Source organism: Bufo bufo, chromosome 6, assembly GCF_905171765.1.
Source record: "Bufo bufo chromosome 6, aBufBuf1.1, whole genome shotgun sequence".
NCBI lineage: Eukaryota > Metazoa > Chordata > Amphibia > Anura > Bufonidae > Bufo > Bufo bufo.
Genome location: NC_053394.1, coordinates 135,134,216 through 135,155,505, shown reverse-complemented (window position 1 = coordinate 135,155,505; position 21,290 = coordinate 135,134,216). Strand labels below are relative to the sequence as shown.

The window sequence follows — 21,290 nt, the reverse complement described above, 5'->3', positions numbered from 1 at the left end:
TGCTGCACAAAAAGTGTAATATAGAGCAACCAAAAATCATATGTACCCTAAACTAGTACCAACAAAACTGCCACCCTATCCCGTAGTTTCTAAAATGGAGTCACTTTTTTGGAGTTTCTACTCTAGGGGTGCATCAGGGGGGCTTCAAATGGGACATGGTGTCAAAAAACCAGTCCAGCAAAATCTGCCTTCCAAAAACCGTATGGCATTCCTTTCCTTCTGCGCCCTGCCGTGTGCCCGTACAGCGGTTTACGACCACATATGGGGTGTTTCTGTAAACTACAGAATAAGGGCCATAAATAATGAGTTTTGTTTGGCTGTTAACCCTTGCTTTGTAACTGGAAAAAAAATATTAAAATGGAAAATCTGCCAAAAATGTGAAATTTTAAAATTGTGTCTCTATTTTCCATTAAATCTTGTGCAATACCTAAAGGGTTAACAAAGTTTGTGAAATCAGTTTTGAATAGCTTGAGGGGTGTAGTTTCTTAGATGGGGTCACTTTTATGGAATTTCTAATCTAGGGGTGCATCAGGGGGGCTTCAAATGGGACATGGTGTCAAAAAACCAGTCCAGCCAAACCTGCCTTCCAAAAACCAAACGGCGCACCTTTCACTCTACGCCCCGCTGTGTGCCCGTACAGCAGTTTACGGCCACATATTGGGTGTTTCTGTAAACGGCAGAGTCAGGGCAATAAAGATACAATCTTGTTTGGCTGTTAACCCTTGCTTTGTTAGTGGAAAAAATGGGTTAAAATTGAAAATTAGGCAAAAAAATGAAATTCTCAAATTTCATCCCCATTTGCCAATAACTCTTGTGCAACACCTAAAGGGTTAACGACGTATGTAAAATCAGTTTTGAATACCTTGAGGGGTGTAGTTTCTTAGATGGGGTCACTTTTAGGGAGTTTCTCCTCTAGGGGTGCATCAGGGGGGCTTCAAATGGGACATGGTGTCAAAAAACCAGTCCATAAAAATCAGCCTTCCAAAAACCAAACGGCGCACCTTTCACTCTACGCCCCGCTGTGTGGCCGTACAGTAGTTTACGGTCACATATTGGGTGTTTCTGTAAACGGCAGAGTCAGGGCAATAAAGATACAATCTTGTTTGGCTGTTAACCCTTGCTTTGTTAGTGGAAAAAATGGGTTAAAATGAAAAATTGGACAAAAATATGAAATTCTCAAATTTCCTCCCCATATGCCAATAACTCTTGTGCAACACCTAAAGGGTTAACAATGTATGCAAAATCAGTTTTGAATACCTTGAGGGGTGTAGTTTCTTAGATGGGGTCATTTTTGGGTGGTTTCTATTATGTAAGCCTCGCAAAGTGACTTCAGACCTGAACTGGTCGCTAAAAATTGAGTTTTTGTAAATTTCAAGATTTGCTTCTAAACTTCTAAGCCTTGTAACATCCCCAAAAAATAAAATATCATTCCCAAAACAATTCAAACATGAAGTAGACATATGGGGAATGTAAAGTCATCACAATTTTTTGGGGTATTACTATGTATTACAGAAGTAGAGAAACTGAAACTTTGAAATTTGCAAATTTTTCCAAATTTTTGGTAAATTAGGTATTTTTTTGTGCAAAAAAAATATTTTTTTTTACTTCATTTTACCAGTGTCATAAAGTACAATATGTGACGAAAAAACAATCTCAGAACGGCCTGGATAAGTCAAAGCGTTTTAAAGTTATGAGCACTTCAAGTGACACTGGTCAGATTTGCAAAAAATGGCCTGGTCCTTAAGGTGAAAATGAGCCCGGTCCTTAAGGGGTTAATTGGTTATTGCTCATATAGCACTATGCCCTTATGGACAAAAATATAACTACAATTATGCTGTCTCCTGAGTAAAATAATAGCACTATGATACAGAAGGAGGTGGGAACAATTCGGCAGTTAGACAGTAAGCCCCTCCCCCTGGATACAGTCGCGCCTTGTAGTTAAGGAGGTCAGGACTCGCTATAGGTCGCCGGAGTTACACGTCACTTCCGTTAGGTTTGGTAACGTGTCCTTACCGGTTCCATCGCTGTGACTTGTTAGGAAGCAGCGACATCCCGGACATGGCGGAGCTGGAACCCGCGGCTCTGCACAATGAGAGCGATGCCGCCGTCAATGGCACGGGGAGGCTGGGGAGCTCTCCGGAGGGGACGGCGCTGGCGTACGGCAGCCTGCTGGGGATGGCTCTACTGCCCATCTTTTTCGGGGCGCTGAGGAGCGTCAACTGTGCTAAGGGCAAGGTGAGGGCGCCTGCTGCTCAGGTGTACAGTCAGGAGGTGCCCCCTAGATTCTGCCTGGTGACAGGACGCAGCTATTGCCCATTGCTTTCTGTAATGGACATCTGTTAGCTATTGGGCGCTGCCAGGTTCTGTATGCCCATTGTGCTGCCCTCCAGCATCTTGAATGTCAATGATGATGGTGGTTGTTCTTCCCGCAGAACTCATCGGACATGCCGGAGACCATCACCAGCCGGGATGCCGCCAGGTTCCCCATCATTGCCAGCTGCACCCTCTTTGGGCTGTACCTGTTTTTTAAAGTGAGTATCCCATGGTGTTCAGACTATACAGAGATGTGATTGGAGGTGTGGGGTATGCCATCACTCTGTGATTGATGGGGGTCTTACTGCTGGGACCCCACCACTCCTGAAAACGAAGGAGGAGCCTTCGGGCTGATTGAGCGCTGTGTTCCTGTGTGTTGTGTAGGGAACTGCGTCACAGCTGTGCTGTAGTGCCCATGGGCAGGAAAAGGTTTGAAGGCCACCCCCTTGCTTACAGTAAACTTCTGATGTCATAGGAACATGTCAAAAGTTTAGATTGGTGGGGGGTCTGAGTGCTGAGACCCCCTAGTCTCTAGAGCAAGAGGAGAGAAGCTCACTTAGCGCGTGCGCTCTCTCCTTCCAGCGTGAGACGGGTCCATAGACTTTCTTTTGAGTCCGTCTTTGCTTCCTGTCCTGCCGCGAGGAGAGAGAACGTGCTAAGTGATCACTTCTCTCCCCTCATTCTACAGATTGTCGGGGTCTCAGCGCTCAGACCCCACCAATCTAAACTTTTCATATATCCCTTTGACAGCGAATGCCTACTGAGAGTACAGTGCCACTTTAAAGGGGTTCTCCAGGAATAATCCATTGCCTGCAGCCTGCCTCTCCACACTGAAGATTCATCCGGTCCTCCGCGCTGTGTCCGTGTTCCGATCCCCGGAGTGTTGACATCCGCCACGGCGTGGGAGTGGTCACACGCTCCACTGCTGCCAATGACTGGGTTCAGCAGTGATGCGCTGCTTGTAGTTCTGACATCAGAACTACTTCTCAACAGCCGATCAGTGGGGTGTCTGACCTGAGGATAGGCCGTCAATATAATAATCCTGAACAACCCCTTTAATAGCTATTCTCCTGTTGTGACAACCCCTTTAACATAGTGCTGACTTTCCAGTGGCAAGTATTTTGCTATAAAAAAAAATTTCTATTCCTTTTCCTTGGTTTCTTTGGACTCTCCGTGTATAAGGGTACTTTCACACTAGCGTTTTTGTTTTGCGGTATTAAGTTCCGTCACAGGAGCTCAATACCGGAAAAAAATGATTTTATCCTAATGCATTCTAAATGGAGATTTTATCCTAATGCATTCAGTCCCTCTTACTTTTTTGGACGGAGAAAATACCGCATTATGCTGTAGTTTTCTCTCCGGCCAAAAATCCTGATCACTTGCCGGAATGCCGAATCCGGCATTCATTTACATTGAAGTGTATTAGTGCCGGATCCGACATTAAGTGTTCCGGCAAAACGGAACCGGCTTTTCGGTCATGCGCAGACCTTTAAAAATGCAAAAAAAATAATAATACCCGATCCGTTTTTCCGGATGACACCGGAGAGACGGATCCGGTATTGCAATGCATTTGTCAGATGGATGTTTTTTTTTTTGCCGGACAATCTTTAGTTGTAAGGCCTCATGCACATGGCCGTTGTGTATTTTGCGGTCCGTGTGCGTTCCGCAATTTGCGTAATGGCACGGACAGCCTTTAATATAACTGCCTATTCTTGTCTGCAAAACGGACAAGAATTGGACAGTTTGTTTGTTTTTTTTTTGTTTTTTTTTTGCGGACCACGGAACGGAGCAACGGCTGCAGACAGCACACGGAGTGCTGTCCGCATCTTTTGCAGCCCCATTGAAGTGAATTGGTCCGCATCCGAGCCGCAAGAACTGAGGCTCGGATGCCGACCAAAACAACGTTCGTGTGCATGCGGCCTTATTGATACCATTTTAGAGTGTGTGTGACTTTTTGACTGCTTGTTATTGCTTCTTTTTATTTTTTTTTGTAAGTGAAGTGATGAAAATATGGAGAATCTGACATTTGAGTGCGAAGGAACGACTCCAATCGCTACATGGGGGGAGCTGTTCCTGACCCAAAAGGGTTTTTCCACATTCAGATGCCATGATTAAAGGTCTGCGTTATCGTCGGCTGCAGACATTAGCCCCGGGCCCCTGCAGTTTCAAGCTATATAAATATGGCGCTCACGAGTGGCGTCTTATTTCAAGCCCCTCCTGGGATGAAAGGAACAATTCTCCATTGTTAATGCTTCCTTGCTTAGTCCCTCATATACGTTTTATGTTGTTTGACATTTTCTTTTTCCTCTTTCACCCATAGATCTTCTCCCAGGAATATATTAACCTCTTACTATCCATCTACTTCTTTATCCTGGGAGTCCTCGCTCTGGCGCACACTATAAGGTGAGCAGGGATGTCTCCAGGCACAGCTTTAAAGGGGGGGTTCCAACTTTGTGCACTTTTTAAAAGTTCAAGCCCAGCCGGCTGTACCTGTTGAAAGAAATAAATCATACTCTCCATTCCAGCTCCCTAATGCTGCATGCTGATCCCCGTCCTGTAATCTTCAGGTCTGATGGGGTCGCATGCGCTGCTGCAGCCAGTGACTGGCCTAAGCAGTGACACGTGACCCACCATGGATCAGTCTAATTGGATTGATCAGGGCAAGGTGGCCCCAGCATGTCCATCTAGCTAGTTTGCCACAGGCTGAGTCTTCGTGAGGAGTACATTGTATCCCATCATGACTTGTCATTTTTAACCCTGGAGGGTTTTTAGTTTTTGAGTTTTTGTTTTTTTGTTTTTCACTCCCTACCTTTCCAGGGCCATAACTTTATTTTTCCGTTCACATAGCCAAAGGAGGGCTTTTTTTTTTTTTTGGGCAGGACAAGTTGTACCTTCTAATGGCACCATTTAATATTGCATTCAATGTAGTCGGGAGCTGGAGTAAAATTCCAAATGGGGTGAAATTAGGGGGGGAAAAACCGCACAATTTTATGGGTTTTGTTATTACAGCATTCATACAGGGTCAGTAACGATCAGAGCGATACCACATTTGTATAGTTTTTCTTGTGTTTTATTCGTGGGAAAAAAAAAAACCTTGAAAATTTTTTTTCTTTTAATCGCCATATTCTGACCCCTGTGTCCTCTTCTTCTTTTTTTTTTTTTTTTTTTTTTTTTTTTTTTTTTTTTTTTTTTTTGTAGTCATTTGTACAGAGCTGCATGAGGGCTAATTTTTTTTTGTAATGTAGTTTTCATTCATACCATTTTGCGGTGTGTGACTTTTTGATCACTTTTTAATCAATTATATTTATTTTTTTTGTGGAAGGAGTAGCGACCAAAAAATGGTGAATCGACCATTTTGACTTTTTTTTTTCCAAGTCACCATTTGCCATATGGGATAAATATTTTAAAATTTTAATAGTGAGGGCATTTTTATTTTTTGTTATTTATATATCTTGATTTTGCTGAAAGGGAAGTGATTTGAATTGTTATATTAATAATTTTTTTTATATATATATATATATAGGTACTTTCACACTTGCGGCAGGACGGATCCGACATGCTGTTCACCATGTCGGATCCGCTATTTCGCCGTGCCGCCGCTCCGTCCCCATTGACTATAATGTCCGGCGGCTTTCGCCGTGCTGCGCCGGAGCTCCGCCCCCGTCCCTATTATAGTCAATGGGGACGGAACAGCGGCACGGCGAAATAGCGGAAGGACGGATCCGACATGGTGAACAGCATGTCAGATCCGTTCTGCCGTAAGTGTGAAAGTAGCCTAAAAACATATTTTTTTAACTTTTTTTTATTTTTATTTTTTTAATTATAGTTTACATGGGGAACTTTACCAAGCAATCATCAGATTATATTATGTTCCTATGGAGCCCTTCCACAGGCAGGGTCTCCATAGGAACATATGTGTGGCAGCGTTGAATCATTCAGGAGGACTGAGGCTGCTGCACTCACAATCCGGCTCCCCTATCCCGCTAGGGGGAGCCAGTGTACACCTGTAAGTGCGGGCTTTCTGTTTTTTGGCGCTTCCAGATGCTGTGGTTATGTTTGACCATGGCATCTGAGAGTTAAATGTATGGGACCAATGTTATCGTCGATCACATACATAAGCCCCGGGTGTTTGCTGTTTAAAACAGCAGGCACCCGACAGCTATGGCGCCTGCTGCTCTTGCGAGGAAAAGTTTTAAAGAGGTTTTTGTAAATAATAATGTAGAATCCCTGTATTCTTCTAAGATCTCTGCTTGCTGTCAAACTGGAATCCTAAACTGAAAAAAATACTTAACAGCTAAGGGTGTGTTACAGTTGCAGCTGGTCTAGACAATCCTTTGTGAGATTAACAGTCTGGACACCAGACTGATACACATTTCCTGATCTGATGCATTGTAACAAACCAACCTTTGTTGGTGGGGTAATCGGGACTCTCGCTGTCTCATCTTTAAAGGGGTTATCCCATAACTAATGTAAAAAATGAAAATCGGACATCATATAGTACATGACAATCTCTCTAACAAAGCTAGAACCAGCCCTGTACCTCACATGGATCCAGAGATCTCCCCATTCATTGCTCTGCTAGATTTATATCCCGCTGAGAGCTCAGGGGAGTGTCTGTTCTGCCACAGCTCAGGGGGGGCGTGCCCATGCTCTCCCTATCACAGCTCAGGGGGGGCGTGCCCATGCTCTCCCTATCACAGCTCAGGGGGGGCGTGCCCATGCTCTCCCTATCACAGCTCAGGGGGGGCGTGCCCATGCTCTCCCTATCACAGCTCAGGGGGGGCGTGCCCATGCTCTCCCTATCACAGCTCAGGGGGGGCGTGCCCATGCTCTCCCTATCACAGCTCAGGGGGGGCGTGCCCATGCTCTCCCTATCACAGCTCAGGGGGGGCGTGCCCATGCTCTCCCTATCACAGCTCAGGGGGGGCGTGCCCATGCTCTCCCTATCACAGCTCAGGGGGGGCGTGCCCATGCTCTCCCTATCACAGCTCAGGGGGGGCGTGCCCATGCTCTCCCTATCACAGCTCAGGGGGGGCGTGCCCATGCTCTCCCTATCACAGCTCAGGGGGGGCGTGCCCATGCTCTCCCTATCACAGCTCAGGGGGGGCGTGCCCATGCTCTCCCTATCACAGCTCAGGGGGGGCGTGCCCATGCTCTCCCTATCACAGCTCAGGGGGGGCGTGCCCATGCTCTCCCTATCACAGCTCAGGGGGGGCGTGCCCATGCTCTCCCTATCACAGCTCAGGGGGGGCGTGCCCATGCTCTCCCTATCACAGCTCAGGGGGGGCGTGCCCATGCTCTCCCTATCACAGCTCAGGGGGGGCGTGCCCATGCTCTCCCTATCACAGCTCAGGGGGGGCGTGCCCATGCTCTCCCTATCACAGCTCAGGGGGGGCGTGCCCATGCTCTCCCTATCACAGCTCAGGGGGGGCGTGCCCATGCTCTCCCTATCACAGCTCAGGGGGGGCGTGCCCATGCTCTCCCTATCACAGCTCAGGGGGGGCGTGCCCATGCTCTCCCTATCACAGCTCAGGGGGGGCGTGCCCATGCTCTCCCTATCACAGCTCAGGGGGGGCGTGCCCATGCTCTCCCTATCACAGCTCAGGGGGGGCGTGCCCATGCTCTCCCTATCACAGCTCCTTTAAGTCCTTTCAGGATTTACTGCCTAGAAATGAACTAGGCATGCTGGGAGTTGGAGTTGCACAACGGCTGGTGTGCTGGAGGTTATTGACCCCTGCTCTATCATATCCTGCTCCTCCTTTTATTCATCTCTCCCTCTTCTTCTCTTGGTTTGGTCGCAGACTATTAACACGCGTCTTGTCTGTGTCACACGCTTTTCCTTCTTCAGCCCTGCCATGAATAGACTGTTACCAGAAAACATCCCCAACAAACAGTATCAGCTGCTCTTTACTCAAGGATCTGGGGACAGTAAACAAGGTCAGTGCGCGTGGACAGCCAGGGGGCGCTCTTTGTGCTGGTTTTATGGGGAGATATGTGGAATTGATTGACCTTTTCACTTTACATATATTCTTCTTGTAGAGATTGTAAATTACGAGTTTGATACCCGGGACTTGGTCTGTCTGATTATCAGTGGAGTGGTCGGGGTCTGGTACCTCCTGAAGAAGGTGAGAAGCTCCTCATGCAGCATAGGACCACTTGTGCTGTCCTTTATTTGCATTTCTCCTGTGTGACTACAAATATCCATGTCTTCTCCTCAGCACTGGATTGCCAATAACCTATTCGGTTTGGCATTTGCCCTTAATGGGGTGGAGCTGTTGCACCTGAACAACGTCAGTACCGGCTGCATCCTGCTGGGGGGGCTATTCATTTACGACATTTTCTGGGTAAGTCAAGGAGAATCCATGGATACAAAGTGAGCGACTTATTAGACCTTAAGTCATTTTTTAAAATTATTTCATGATACTTTTTTAAGGTTTTTGGGACCAATGTCATGGTGACTGTGGCCAAATCCTTTGAAGCACCGATAAAATGTGAGTAGCAGCCCCTTCCTCTTCTGAGGCGTCCCAAACATGCACACACTCATTCATATTTATTTTTTTATTCGGGATGCTACTATTTCTCATTTCACATCTCTTCGTCCCATCATCTTGTCTTTTTTTTCTTAGTGGTTTTTCCTCAGGACTTGTTGGAGAGGGGACTTGAAGCCAACAACTTTGCTATGTTGGGATTGGGTGATATTGTCATTCCAGGTGAGTCCACTAGAGGGTGCCAAACTGCTATCACATAAATAAATCTATACAACTGAAGGAGCCCTGAAGCTTGCTCTTATGGGTTACTCTGGCCTATCTACAGGATAGGTCATCAGTATATGACTGGCGCCAGGCATCCTGCTGACTAGCCGCTCGAGTGAGCGTTGTGGTGCATTGTATAGCGGCTGTGCAGCCTAGTCTAATTCACCTAGGCCATGTGACTGATTAGATCTAACGTCACCGGTGTTCAGTGAGTGCTCGGAGGAGGTTCCGGGAGTTGGATCCACAATGATCAGATACTGATGACCTATCCTGAGGATAGGCCATCAACATTAAAATCACAGAAACCCCCCTTAAAAAAGTTGCAGCTAATTTATTAGGAGGCACAGGCCTGTTAATTCATTTGCTGCATTTACTGGCAGTTCATGTGCAAGAGAATAAACACTACTATCAAAAACTACAAAACTGAGCCAGTTAATGGAATACATTTTTGGTAAATCTGTTAGGCTGCGAGAGGCTACACCATATGGGAGGCAAATCCGGCCAAAAATAAAATGAAAATACTTTTGACGTTTCTTTTGCCACTTAAGTGTAAATATTTCATACCAAAATTAAAAATAAGATGCAATCACTTAATTTTTCGGACGCACCTAGAATTTAGAGGAGGCGCAGTACCGCACACAGCCTCTTGCATACTAATGACTGCTTCCATAATAGAAGCAGTTATTAACATTCGGACTAAGATGCACTGCCATTTTTCCCTCGCTTTTGGGGGGGGGGAGAAAAGTGCATCTTATGATATTTCATGGTCAGATTTTAAAGCAAAAAAAAAAGAAAGCTGAATGGGAAAAGAAAAACTTCCCTTTGCCTTTTCTATTCCTTCATGGACTGCATGAAAATGGTATATGCATTTTTAGTTTTTCTTTTTTTAGCTGTGATGTACTACAAATGTGACAAAATGGGAGCCAAATGCAAAATGGATAAATTAAAGGCATAGTGACAATTTAAGGGCCCGTTCACACAATGTTTTTGTTTTTTTTGTACTGTTTTTCACGCATTTCCCCGCTACAAAATCGCCCCTAAAAGGCCTTCCATTCATTTCAGTGGGAGGCAGAGCTTGCTTTTTTTCCATAACGTACAAAAATGGGTTGGGGTCCGCGCTGAAGTAAAGGAAAGCTTAGGGGTAACACAAAAATCGCTTTTTTTTGTGTGTGTGTGTGCAGCTTCCTCCAATCTCCTCCTTATCCTTCCTCCTTCGCAGCTTTTAAGTCTCTGAACCAACGAGTGGGTATGCTTCTCACGCCTTCAAAGAGAGTATCAACATAGCATAGACCCACATGTAAAATAGTTCACGCTTTTTTATTATACTTGCAAAATCGTAATCTTGAACATCACATGGAACGTATGATAAAGCCCACCCCAGACAAAGCGGGAGCGAAACCCGGGTCGGGCTTATCATAAGAAGCTGCGAAGGAGGAAGGATAAGGAGGAGATTGGAGGAAGCGGCATAAAAAGAACCACAAATTTTTGTGTTACCCCCTAAGCTTTCCTTTTATTGCAGCGCGGACCCTAACCCCTTTTTATACGTTTTGGACTGAAAGAAGTGGGGACCTACTTCTACAAAGGGACTGCAGCTTATATCCGCACGTAATCTAATACACAAAACTTATGTATCTTTGCTTTTTTTCCATGCAAAAACAGCATGGGAAAAAAAGCAGCATGCTCTATCTTGGAAAGGAATCGTCCCGGATTCTGCCATTGACGTGAATGGGAAGCTGAGAAAAAAACGCGCTAAAAACCACACCAAAGTAGTGCATTTTCAAAATCCATCTTGTGACTATACCCTAAGTATTCATGCACACGACTGTATGTATTTTGCAGTCTGCAAAAAACGGATCCGCCAAAAATACGGATGACGTCCATTCCGTATTTTGCAGAACAGCTGGCCCCTAATAGAACAGTCCTATCTTTGTCCATAATGCGAACAATAATAGGACATGTTCTATTCTTTTGCAGAAAGGATACATGAAAACAGAATGCACACTAAGTCATTTCCGTTTTTTTTTATTTATTTTTTTTTGCGGCCCCTTTGAAGTGAATGGTTCTGCAAAAATGGAACATACACGGAGACAAAATACGTTCATGTGCATGAGCCCTAAGGTTCCGTTTTCATCCTTGAAGGCGGTTTCACTGCCAAAATGAAAATGAGTAGTGCCACCTACTGCTAATTTTATGTTTTATTTAACACTTTTTCTTTTTCAGCTTGAAAATGTAAACTTTGAATTTTGACCATAATTATGCAGTCCATAAAGTTACCCATTGTTATTATAAAACAAACTTCAAATTAAGTCATTGCGTTTTCATTTTCATTTTGGCATGAGACTTTCATACATAGGTGGCAAGAGAAATGTCAAAAAGGTATTAGCATTTTCGTTTTATTTTTGGTCGGACTTGCCTCCCACACCACTCCCACTAAACCCTGCCAACCTTTTCTAAAGTGTGGAGATTGGCATAAAAATAAACAGTTGCTAATTTTTGCTCAAAATGCTGCTTGTGCAAAATCGTGGGAATTGGGTATGCCATCATTGATCTATTTCCTGCACTTATTCTTTCCATTATACACACCACGTGTCAAGCCATTGCTTTATGCACCTCTGCAACCACTTGTACATCCTACATAAAAATGAATTAAACATCTACCGTTTTGTGTATGCAGCTCCTCTGCAGATGTGTCTCAGATTACAAGCCCAGTGTAGACTGACCTCAGTCATTTGGCAATTGGCTGAAGATGTTTTAATCGTACAAGTGTCATATGTTCTGTTTCTTCTTTGTATTACAGGCATCTTCATTGCTTTGTTACTCCGTTTTGACATAAGGTGAGTGTGTGCCTTTTTGGACATGAGGGAGGGCGGGTTTTTACTGTCACCTCTAACAAATAGTTTAGTCTCATCAGCATGACTTCTTCTCCTGTGATGGCCGGCTGTCCCTTCAGTTGAAGAAGCACCCACCTAAGGTTAGATTGACAGGACCGGATATTTAGCCCAACCCTCACCATTTCTTGCCTGCGCCGCTGCTCCAATTATCAGAGCAAGGGCATAGGCTCAGCTGCGGCTTCAGAGCAGGATCTGCCCAGGCACCACAGTAGCTAATAGTAGCATTGGCACAGGCAGGAAATTGTCCGGCCCTATTACTCTAGCGGCAGGTGGGCGCTGCTTCAACTGCAGGGACAGTCCCCCACAGGTGAAGAAGTCCTGCTGATTAGATAGATAGATGGAATAGATTCATTCATCTCTAGTACAAATGTATTACGTTCAATGTGATCTCTCTGAATTGCTGCATTGAGCTCCCCCTAGTGGGGACTGCTGGTAGAGAGAATTATACGATTTACCTTTTATTGCTTTGGGAGGGAAAGCAGATGTTTTGGCGCTCCAACCTCTATAGAGAATAATAATGAAATGAATCAGAGGAAGAGGAAGCATAGCAGTGTGTGTGTGTGGCAGAGTAGTCATCCTGGTATTGTTCAGCACAACATTTGACATCCCCCTTACTAAACTAGTTCACCCATCTTTCATTTCAGCTTAAAGAAGAATTCCCACACTTACTTTTACGCCAGCTTCTTGGCATACATCTTTGGCTTGGCCCTGACCATATTTGTGATGCACACCTTCAAACATGCTCAGGTAGGTAACTGCATTGTTCCCTTTAGACGGGACAATTCAGCTGGCGATTATCGGAAAAGAAGCGTTCCTTCCTGGCTATTGCCTGCTCGTCAGTGAAGGAGAACACCACATTTACATTCAGTGATCTCCTCCACAGTATGGGGAGTAGTGATCGCTAATGCCATCGCTCGTCTCCATTAGGACTAGTTGTTTGCAGGCAGCAGAGACTGTTTACACAGCGCAAACGGCTAATCGGGTGCCTATAAAAATGATCCAATTAGCCAATGAACGAGCATTTCACACGTTCGTCAGGTAATCGTCAGCACCTTTACACTGCCAGATAATCGATAACAAGGATTACTATGAACGTCTTTTAGCGATTATCTGGCTGATTCTCGGCCTGTGTAAAGGGCCCTCTAGTCACCTCAGACTCCACCATCAGTGGTGATTACAGAAAACCACCATTAAGTTGCAGTGAAAGGGTTAAGTGCATTTGGGGAAAAATGTGCTCAAAAGATTAGATAAGATCATTAAGCTCAGGTGGCACTTCCTCTGCCAAGTAAACTTCTGTTTTCAGATAAAGCTTGCACATATGTTTTACTGATAGAATTCAGCTTGTACAACGCCTAAAAGGGTGTTTTACCCCTGGTGAACTTTTCTTCACTTTTCAGTGTGACCGGACCTGTGTTGGTTATCATACTTGCCTGATCCTTGCTGGCTCTACAGGTCCCAGGTCTCCCCACGCCAACATCACGTGAACACCACAGAAGCCCATTACGTGCCACTTGGATCACACATTACCACTGCGGCTAGTCTGTGGATGTTGACACGGAGAGACCTGAGTCCTGCAGGGGAGTGATGCAACAGCGGGGTACGTATGACTACCATCCCGGGTCCAGCCACACTGGGTGGGGATGGGGGTCTGAGGAAAAAGTCACTAGGGGTGAACAACCCCTTTGAAGGGATTGTCCAGAGTTAGACAAACATGGCTGCTATCTTCTTAAAACGCTTCACCTTCCCACTGGGATGAGCTGAGGGGTGCAATACCAGACACAACCTGTGGACAGATGTGACCCCAGTATTGGAAGAAAGCAGCCATGTTTGTCTTAAACTGGAGTGGTGGCCATTTTGCCCTGTCTTAAAATGGACCTTTCATCTGTTTAACCCTAGTCTAATTGGGGTCTTGCCTTATAGGGCGCCCCCCACTGTTGTTATATTATATATATATATATATATATATATATATATATATATATATATTTTATATATTTATTTTTTATTGAAAAATGATGGCGGCACTGGAACAACAAGCAATGATGGGTGCTAGGTCCAGGGATATAGCTGCTTACCCCGTATGGATAGAGATGAAAAACGGACAGCACTGCCCATCGTTTGTCCACTGTTGTCCCCCATTGATTTCGGCGCCTTATATTCTAATTAGCCGACTTGGTTATACTAGGCGAAGACTGGAGCCTCTTCTCCCTGGCTATGAGCATGCGCTCTGATTGGATGCGCTCACAGCCAGGTAGGAGAGAACCGCTCTAGTCTCCGCTTAGTACAACCAAGTCGGCTAATTAGAATATAAGGCGCTGAAATCAACGGGGAACAACAGCGGTCTTTGAAAGAAAAGAAAAAAAAAAAAAAAAGTGCGATGACATCAGTGGGGGCCGCCCAATAAGGTAAGACCCTAATTAGACTAGGGCTAAACATATGAAAGGTCCTCTTTAAACACAGCCACCATTGCTGTGCCTCTTTGGGCCACTTGCAATGGGAAACCTCAGTTTTTTTTCAGTAAGGTTTCCCTTTAAATCAACTGGAGCAGCTGCGGCAAAACTACAACTCCCAACATGCCATGACAACCAGAGGCAGTGAGGATATTTCTTACACTTTGGATTTTCTATAACAGGTGAAGCGTCACATGCTTTGTACAGTATTTGCACCCTGAATTGATCTTATGGGAGTTGTAGTCTTTTTCTGCTGTGCAGGTGATTTATGTTGATATGACCTGACTGCAGCCTGTAATGTGTGTTCTCCGGCAGCCGGCGCTCCTGTACCTGGTCCCTGCTTGTATCGGTTTTCCTCTGCTTGTGGCTCTGGTGAAAGGAGAGATCACGGAGATGTTCAGGTGAGTCTGTTTGGGGAGGGGGTTGTAGAGTAGTTGGGTTGGGGAGTCCTCGAAATGTTCTTCACATTTTTCTGCCTCCCCTTTTTTTTTTTTTTCTTCCTCCTTCTCGCTCATCTTTTCCCGTGTCGCCTCCATCTTCATATATTTTTTTGGGCATTTTCTTTTATTCCTCATTGCTTGCATTAATTTGAATTTATGCTATGCCCCAAATCTTTATTTTTCTCTTAACCATTCCTTCTTGTATGGTCTTTTTCTTATATCCTGCTGTCAATCTTCTCCTCCTACATCCTCCACCCTACTGTTACTTTTTTTCTCCCCTTGTCACCACCTCACTCTCATGTTCTTGCCCTCCTGTCACCCCTTTTTTCTCTCATATTTTGCCCTCCTGTCACTGTTTCCTCCGGTCATCCTTCTCTCACATTCTGTACCCTCCTCTCATTTATTCTCTCATATCCATACCCTTCTGTCACTTCTTTTGTCTCGTATCCTCCCCCTCATGTCACCCTTCTCTCTTATATTTTCCACCCTCCTGTCACTCTTCCCTTTCATTCTCTGCTCACCCTTCTCTCTCATATGCTTCACCCCTGTCATTCTTTCCTCTTATCCTTGTCACTCCTTCCCATATTCTCTCACTACTGTACTTTTTCATCCTTCCTCTTCTGTTACTCATCCCTCCTCCTGTCATTCCTTCCCATCATGTCACTGATTCTTTCTCACATCCTCTGCCTCCACTGCTGAATCTTCCTTCCTTCCTACCTATTATTGCTCTCTTCCACTCTCCAAAATCGTCCATCTTGTGCCTCGTGATTCCCTGTTGCTCCTACTTTTTGTCCCCCACCCCCTCCCGAATGTTCATCTCTCCCTGTGCGTGGCGTACTTCCCTTTTCTCTGCCCTTCCCCTGCTCTCCCTCCTGTCCTTTGTTCTCTCACAGCTATGAGTCCTCTGCGGAACTTCTACCTCACACTCCACGCCTCTCTCACTTTCCGGTGGTGTCTGGATCTCCTGCCAGCCTGGCTGAATCCATGCAACAAAAATCCTGTTCCCCCCGCCGCAGGCGACAGCTCAACCCCAGCTCCATGTGAAGGGTCCCACTCATATCTACATTTGGACAGGTGCATCCCACCTCGGCCGATTCCCATCCTTAACTCCCATCCAGCAGACTCCATGCTTATTCAGAGATTACTCCTTCCCCCATCATCTGCATTCTCACCCACTGGGACCACCATGGAGCGAGATCTAGTCTTATAGCGTAAGGCCGCATGGCACGGATTCTAGGATGCCATATAACGAATGGTGCTACTAAGTGTGTGTGCTCCACGTCGCACTCTCTCTCTGGTGAACAGCACGCCTTCTCCTCCACAGTATTGCCAGTCAGTATCCACTGGATTTAAAGATGCTGGTTGGGGGAAAGTGAGGTTCTTTTCTTTCTTCTGGGTTTCAAGCAAGCATCTAATGTGTACTTAGGATGTCCGGACATCTTTCAATATTCCATGGGTAGCACCAGCCTTGGTGGGAGGTTGGTTTATATACAGTATACACACGTCTCCTATATGTGACTCTGCCATCAAACTTCATATTTCAGCTAAAATCCATATTAAATACCTTCACTAATCCTGTGCAAATCTTGAGTTGCGTCATGTCCTCTAGTCACCTATAAAGCTACACCCACCATTCTGCTGTTACCTCTTATTACACAACGAAAGCTCTGTTCTTACAACCACATCCTGCAATACAGTGCATTGTGATAGATAACTGCAAGGGGCGCCTTATACAAAAGCTACAAGCTCTGTGTCGATACCGACACAGCTTCCGTGAGGTTTGCTTACAGCAGGTTGGGAGTGCAGCTTTAGAGGTGACTGGAGTCTGAATTGCAGATCAAGATCATTACAAGCACAGGATTTTCTGTCAGTTTACCAGAAAGGTTAGTCCACGTGTGTTGTGTGGACTGATCTTTCTGCTGTTTTGTGTCATAACTACACAACCGGCGTCTTCTTCTGCCAAGTTCTATTCTAAGTGTTATCTTTTTGTAAGTGATCTGGAAAAGCTTGGTGACAAACTGTTTGGCTGCCGTTACAGCTAAGGCTACTTTTGCACCCGCGTCTGGTGCGGATCCGTCATGGATCTGCACAGACTGATCCACACCGATAATACAACCGCCTGCATCCGTTCAGAACGGATCAGTTTGTATTATCTTTAACATAGCCAAAACGGATCCGTCTTGAACACCATTGAAAGTCAATGGGGGACGGATCTGTTTTGCATTGTGTCAGTGACGGAACCGTTTGGCTCCGCATCGTCAGGCGGACGTGTTCGCCTCCAGAGCGGAATGGAGGCAGAACGGAGACTGAACTGATGCATTCTGAGCGGATCCTTTTGCATTCAGAATGCATTAGGGCAAAACTGATCCGTTTTGGACCGCTTGTGAGAGCCCTGAAACGGATCTCACAAACTAAAACCAAAACGCCAGTGTGAAAGTAGCCTAAGAATAAAGTTTTTTATGCAGGCTTTTTGATACAGTAGGCATATCGAGGAAGAATTTAAAATCCAAAAAGCTGCTTACGCATTTTGAGTGTCCGACTAGAAGAGCTGTAATGCTCGAAATGTGTAAAGGTGTGTATGTATATACACTGCTCAAAAAAATAAAGGGAACACAAAAATAACACATCCTAGATCTGAGTTAATTAAATATTCTTCTGAAATACTTTGTTCTTTACATAGTTAAATGTGCTGACAAAAAAATCACACAAAAATTCAAAAATGGAAATCAAATTTTTCAACCAATGGAGGTTTGGATTTGGAGTCACACTCAAAATTAAAGTGGAAAAACACACTACAGGCTGATCCAACTTTGATGTAATGTCCTTAAAACAAGTCAAAATGAGGCTCAGTAGTGTGTGTGGCCTCCACGTGCCTGTATGACCTCCCTACAACGCCTGTGCATGCTCCTGATGAGGTGGCGGACGATCTCCTGAGGGATCTCCTCCCAGACCTGGACTAAAGCATCTGCCAACTCCTGGACAGTCTGTGGTGCAACGTGACTGGTGGATAGAGCGAGACATGATGTCCCAGATGTGCTCAATTGGATTCAGGTTGAGGTCTGGGGAACGGGCGGGCCAGTCCATAGCATCAATGCCTTCGTCTTGCAGGAACTTCTGACACACTCCAGCCACATGAGGTCTAGCATTAGGAGGAACCCAGGGCCAACCGCACCAGTATATGGTCTCACAAGGGGTCTGAGGATCTCATCTCAGTACCTAATGGCAGTCAGGCTACCTCTGGTGAGCACACGGCGGGCTGTGCGGCCCTCCAAAGAAATGCCACCCCACACCATTACTGACCAAATGCCAAACAGGTCATGCTGGAGGATGTTGCAGGCAGCAGAACGTTCTCCACGGCGTCTCCAGACTCTGTCACATCTGTCACATGTGCTCAGTGTGAACCTGCTTTCATCTGTGAGGAGCACAGGGCGCCAGTGGCGAATTTGCCAATCTTGGTGTTCTCTGGCAAATGCCAAACGTCCTGCACGGTGTTGGGCTGTAAGCACAACCCCCACCTGTGGACGTCGGGCCCTCATATCACCCTCATGGAGTCTGTTTCTGACCGTTTGAGCAGACACATGCACATTTGTCGCCTGCTGGAGGTCATTTTGCAGGGCTCTGGCAGTGTTCCTCCTTGCACAAAGGCGGAGGTAGCGGTCCTGCTGCTGGGTTGTTGCCCTCCTACGGCCTCCTCCACATCTCCTGATGTACTGGCCTGTCTCCTGGTAGCGCCTCTATGCTCTGGACACTACGGTGACAGACACAGCAAACCTTTTTGCCACAGCTCGCATTGATGTGCCATCCTGGATAAGCTGCACTACCTGAGCCACTTGTGTGGGTTGTAGACTCCGTCTCACGCTACCACTAGAGTGAAAGCACCGCCAGCATTCAAAAGTGACCAAAACATCAGCCAGGAAGCATAGGAACTGAGAAATGGTCTATGGTCACCACCTGCAGAACCACTCCTTTATTGGGGGTATCTTGCTAATTGCCTATAATTTCCACCTGTTGTCTATTTTATTTGCACAACAGCATGTGAAATTGATTGTCACTCAGTGTTGCTTCCTAAGTGGACAGTTTGATTTCACAGAAGTGTGATTGACTTGGAGTTACATTGTGTTGTTTAAGTGTTCCCTTTATTTTTTTGAGCAGTGTGTGTGTGTGTGTGTGTGTATGTATAAAGCAGAACTTTAGGAAAGCCAGGTGGATCCTGTATCGGTGGCCAAGTACTTATTCGCCCAGCTTTCCCAGAAACCAGTAAAACTAATTGTTAGCAACTTGACAGAAGCGGACAATTTGAGAATTGGTACGTTTGAGGCGTATTGCTCTCGATGCTGGTATTGCAGGAATTGCCAGTATAGAGTCCAGGGGCATTGGGATATGGGCAGCAGCTGAATATACTGGCACCATGGCTGTCCTGAGTGTTCTGGATTATTAAACTTTAAACAACAATTATTCATATCTAAACTTTCACCCTTCTTGGTGGTGGGCATGAGCCACACAGGGCATGTTACTGGGCACGTTGTCATTTCCCACCCTCCTTTTTCCAGATACGAGGAGCAGCCGCAGAAAACAGACACAGATGAACAAGACAAAAAAGAGGACTGAGTTCTGTGCCCAGGATATTCCATGACTTGGGGGGGCTTAAAACTGTGTGTGGGAGACTAAAAACGCTGCCCTTCCCCTTTCATTCTTTTTCTCCCCTTCTCTGCAATATGTGCGTATGTGTGAACTGCTTATGCCCCCTCCATTACCCAATGTGGGTTTGCATCTGTGCCTGTCATGTGTCGCTGGGCCGGTATTTTTATATTTTGTATGGTGGATTTGCTTTCTATGGTATTAAAGCGTCAGTGGAGATGCCTTTTCTTGTGCTTCAGTTGTTCAGAAAGTATTTCAACGATGAGCGCCACCTAGTGTGCTCTCCTGTCAGCTTTTCTAGAACGGTTGGTCTATCCGCTGATCTGCCTGAATCATACCGGGAGCTACACTTGGCCATACTGGATCTTCTAACATCTGTCCAATATTATATTGTGCGTATGTTCTTCCTACGTTCTGCTAATCTCAACTTGGCATCTAAGACCGTCCTCCTGTCATGGAGATATAGGGCTTCCCTGTGCCTTTCACACTGACGGCTATATGGGGCATATGTCCATTCAGTACCATTGCGTGCATATATTTATCATGTATTATGCCAGCTTTAGACTGGTTACAGCTAAAGCCCCCCTGTCGGTCATACTGAATCCTTTGTCCTGTAGCATGTCACTCTATACTGGGTGCAACATCTCTGCATATAGGGTCTCCTAATATGCACACACTATGGTGGCAGCTGAATATCTTTTCCATATTCTGCTAACCTTGGCCTGTGCGCAGAGAAAGTCCTCCAGTCAGTCATACGGTCAGTGGACATTATGCCTGTGCTGTCATTGCTAGTTTTTGAGAAGCAACTGTTGGATGACCAGAGCCTTGTACCGTCTTTCTAATGAGACTATGTACAGTACGTATCCATCAGAAGCTGTGCCTATTGTTAATGCTGGTAATATGTGTTTAGACTGAATTTGATTGAAGAACCTTCAAACCAAGGAAGGGAACTTGCACTGGTCTGCCTAATTGGAAAGTACAGTGCACTGGAGAGAATTCCACAGGCACAGCCTTCTGGTGTATCATAGGATACGCCACTTTATTACTAATGGTAGGTGTTGGTCGTAATACATCCAATCAGCAAGCCATCTCCTTATGGCTCATGCACACGAACGTATTTTCTTTCCGTTTCTGTTCTGGTTTTTTTTTGTTTGTTTTTTACAGGTCCATATGCGGAACTATTCACTTTAATGGGTCAGCAAAAAAAAAAGCGGAAATGACTTCATGTGCATTCCGTTTCCGTGTGTACTTTCCGCCAAAAATTAAAATAAATAGAGCATGTCCTATTCTTGTCCGTTGCGCGGACAAGCACAGGCATTGTTACAATGGTACAAAAGAAAAGGGCTGGGCACTCACTATATCTAGTAGCCGTGGTGCTTTATTAATTAAAATCAAGTATTATAATATAATTAAAAACACATATTCTAACACACATTCATACACATCAATAATAGTATCTAAAATATAAATATAATCACTGTAACACAATGGTAAAAGGACCTATTTGATATATATAAGAGTCAAATATGATCAGTAATTCGCATATGACCAATAGTCCGCATATATGGAGGACGAAAACAGTCCAAAACTATCCGAATGTTCAGTCCAATATCAGAAGTGTGCCATATACAAAAAGGACGGATGAAATAGTCGATCCGATATCCTGAGATCTTTTACAGAGACGAATAGTCCTGAATTCAAATATTCGCACAGTTCAAAGTAACAGCGTTAATTTCCAAATGGATAATGTGTCAGTTGTATTATAGTCTACTCACATAATAAATGTACTTAGGCGGCTCAGATCAG

General features: G+C 45.2%; 1 protein-coding gene across 2 annotated transcripts; it reads left to right on the top strand.

Moving 5' to 3' along the window:
* The first annotated feature begins 1,970 nt into the window (after positions 1-1,970).
* HM13 (histocompatibility minor 13) lies at positions 1,971-19,706 on the top strand. 2 transcript variants are annotated; one of them, XM_040436522.1, is made up of 12 exons: positions 1,971-2,235; positions 2,433-2,531; positions 4,634-4,716; positions 8,162-8,250; positions 8,353-8,438; positions 8,532-8,657; positions 8,747-8,804; positions 8,940-9,023; positions 11,863-11,899; positions 12,601-12,703; positions 14,722-14,807; positions 15,740-15,905. In XM_040436522.1, exons 1-12 carry the CDS (start codon positions 2,059-2,061, stop codon positions 15,888-15,890), a joined length of 1,179 nt encoding a protein of 392 aa, XP_040292456.1. In that variant the 5' UTR covers positions 1,971-2,058; the 3' UTR covers positions 15,891-15,905. The 2 variants fall into 2 exon arrangements, with proteins under 2 accessions (XP_040292456.1, XP_040292455.1); XM_040436521.1 differs by lacking the exon at positions 15,740-15,905 and adding an exon at positions 19,397-19,706 and having other exon boundaries at positions 1,973-2,235.
* The last annotated feature ends 1,584 nt before the right edge of the window (positions 19,707-21,290 follow it).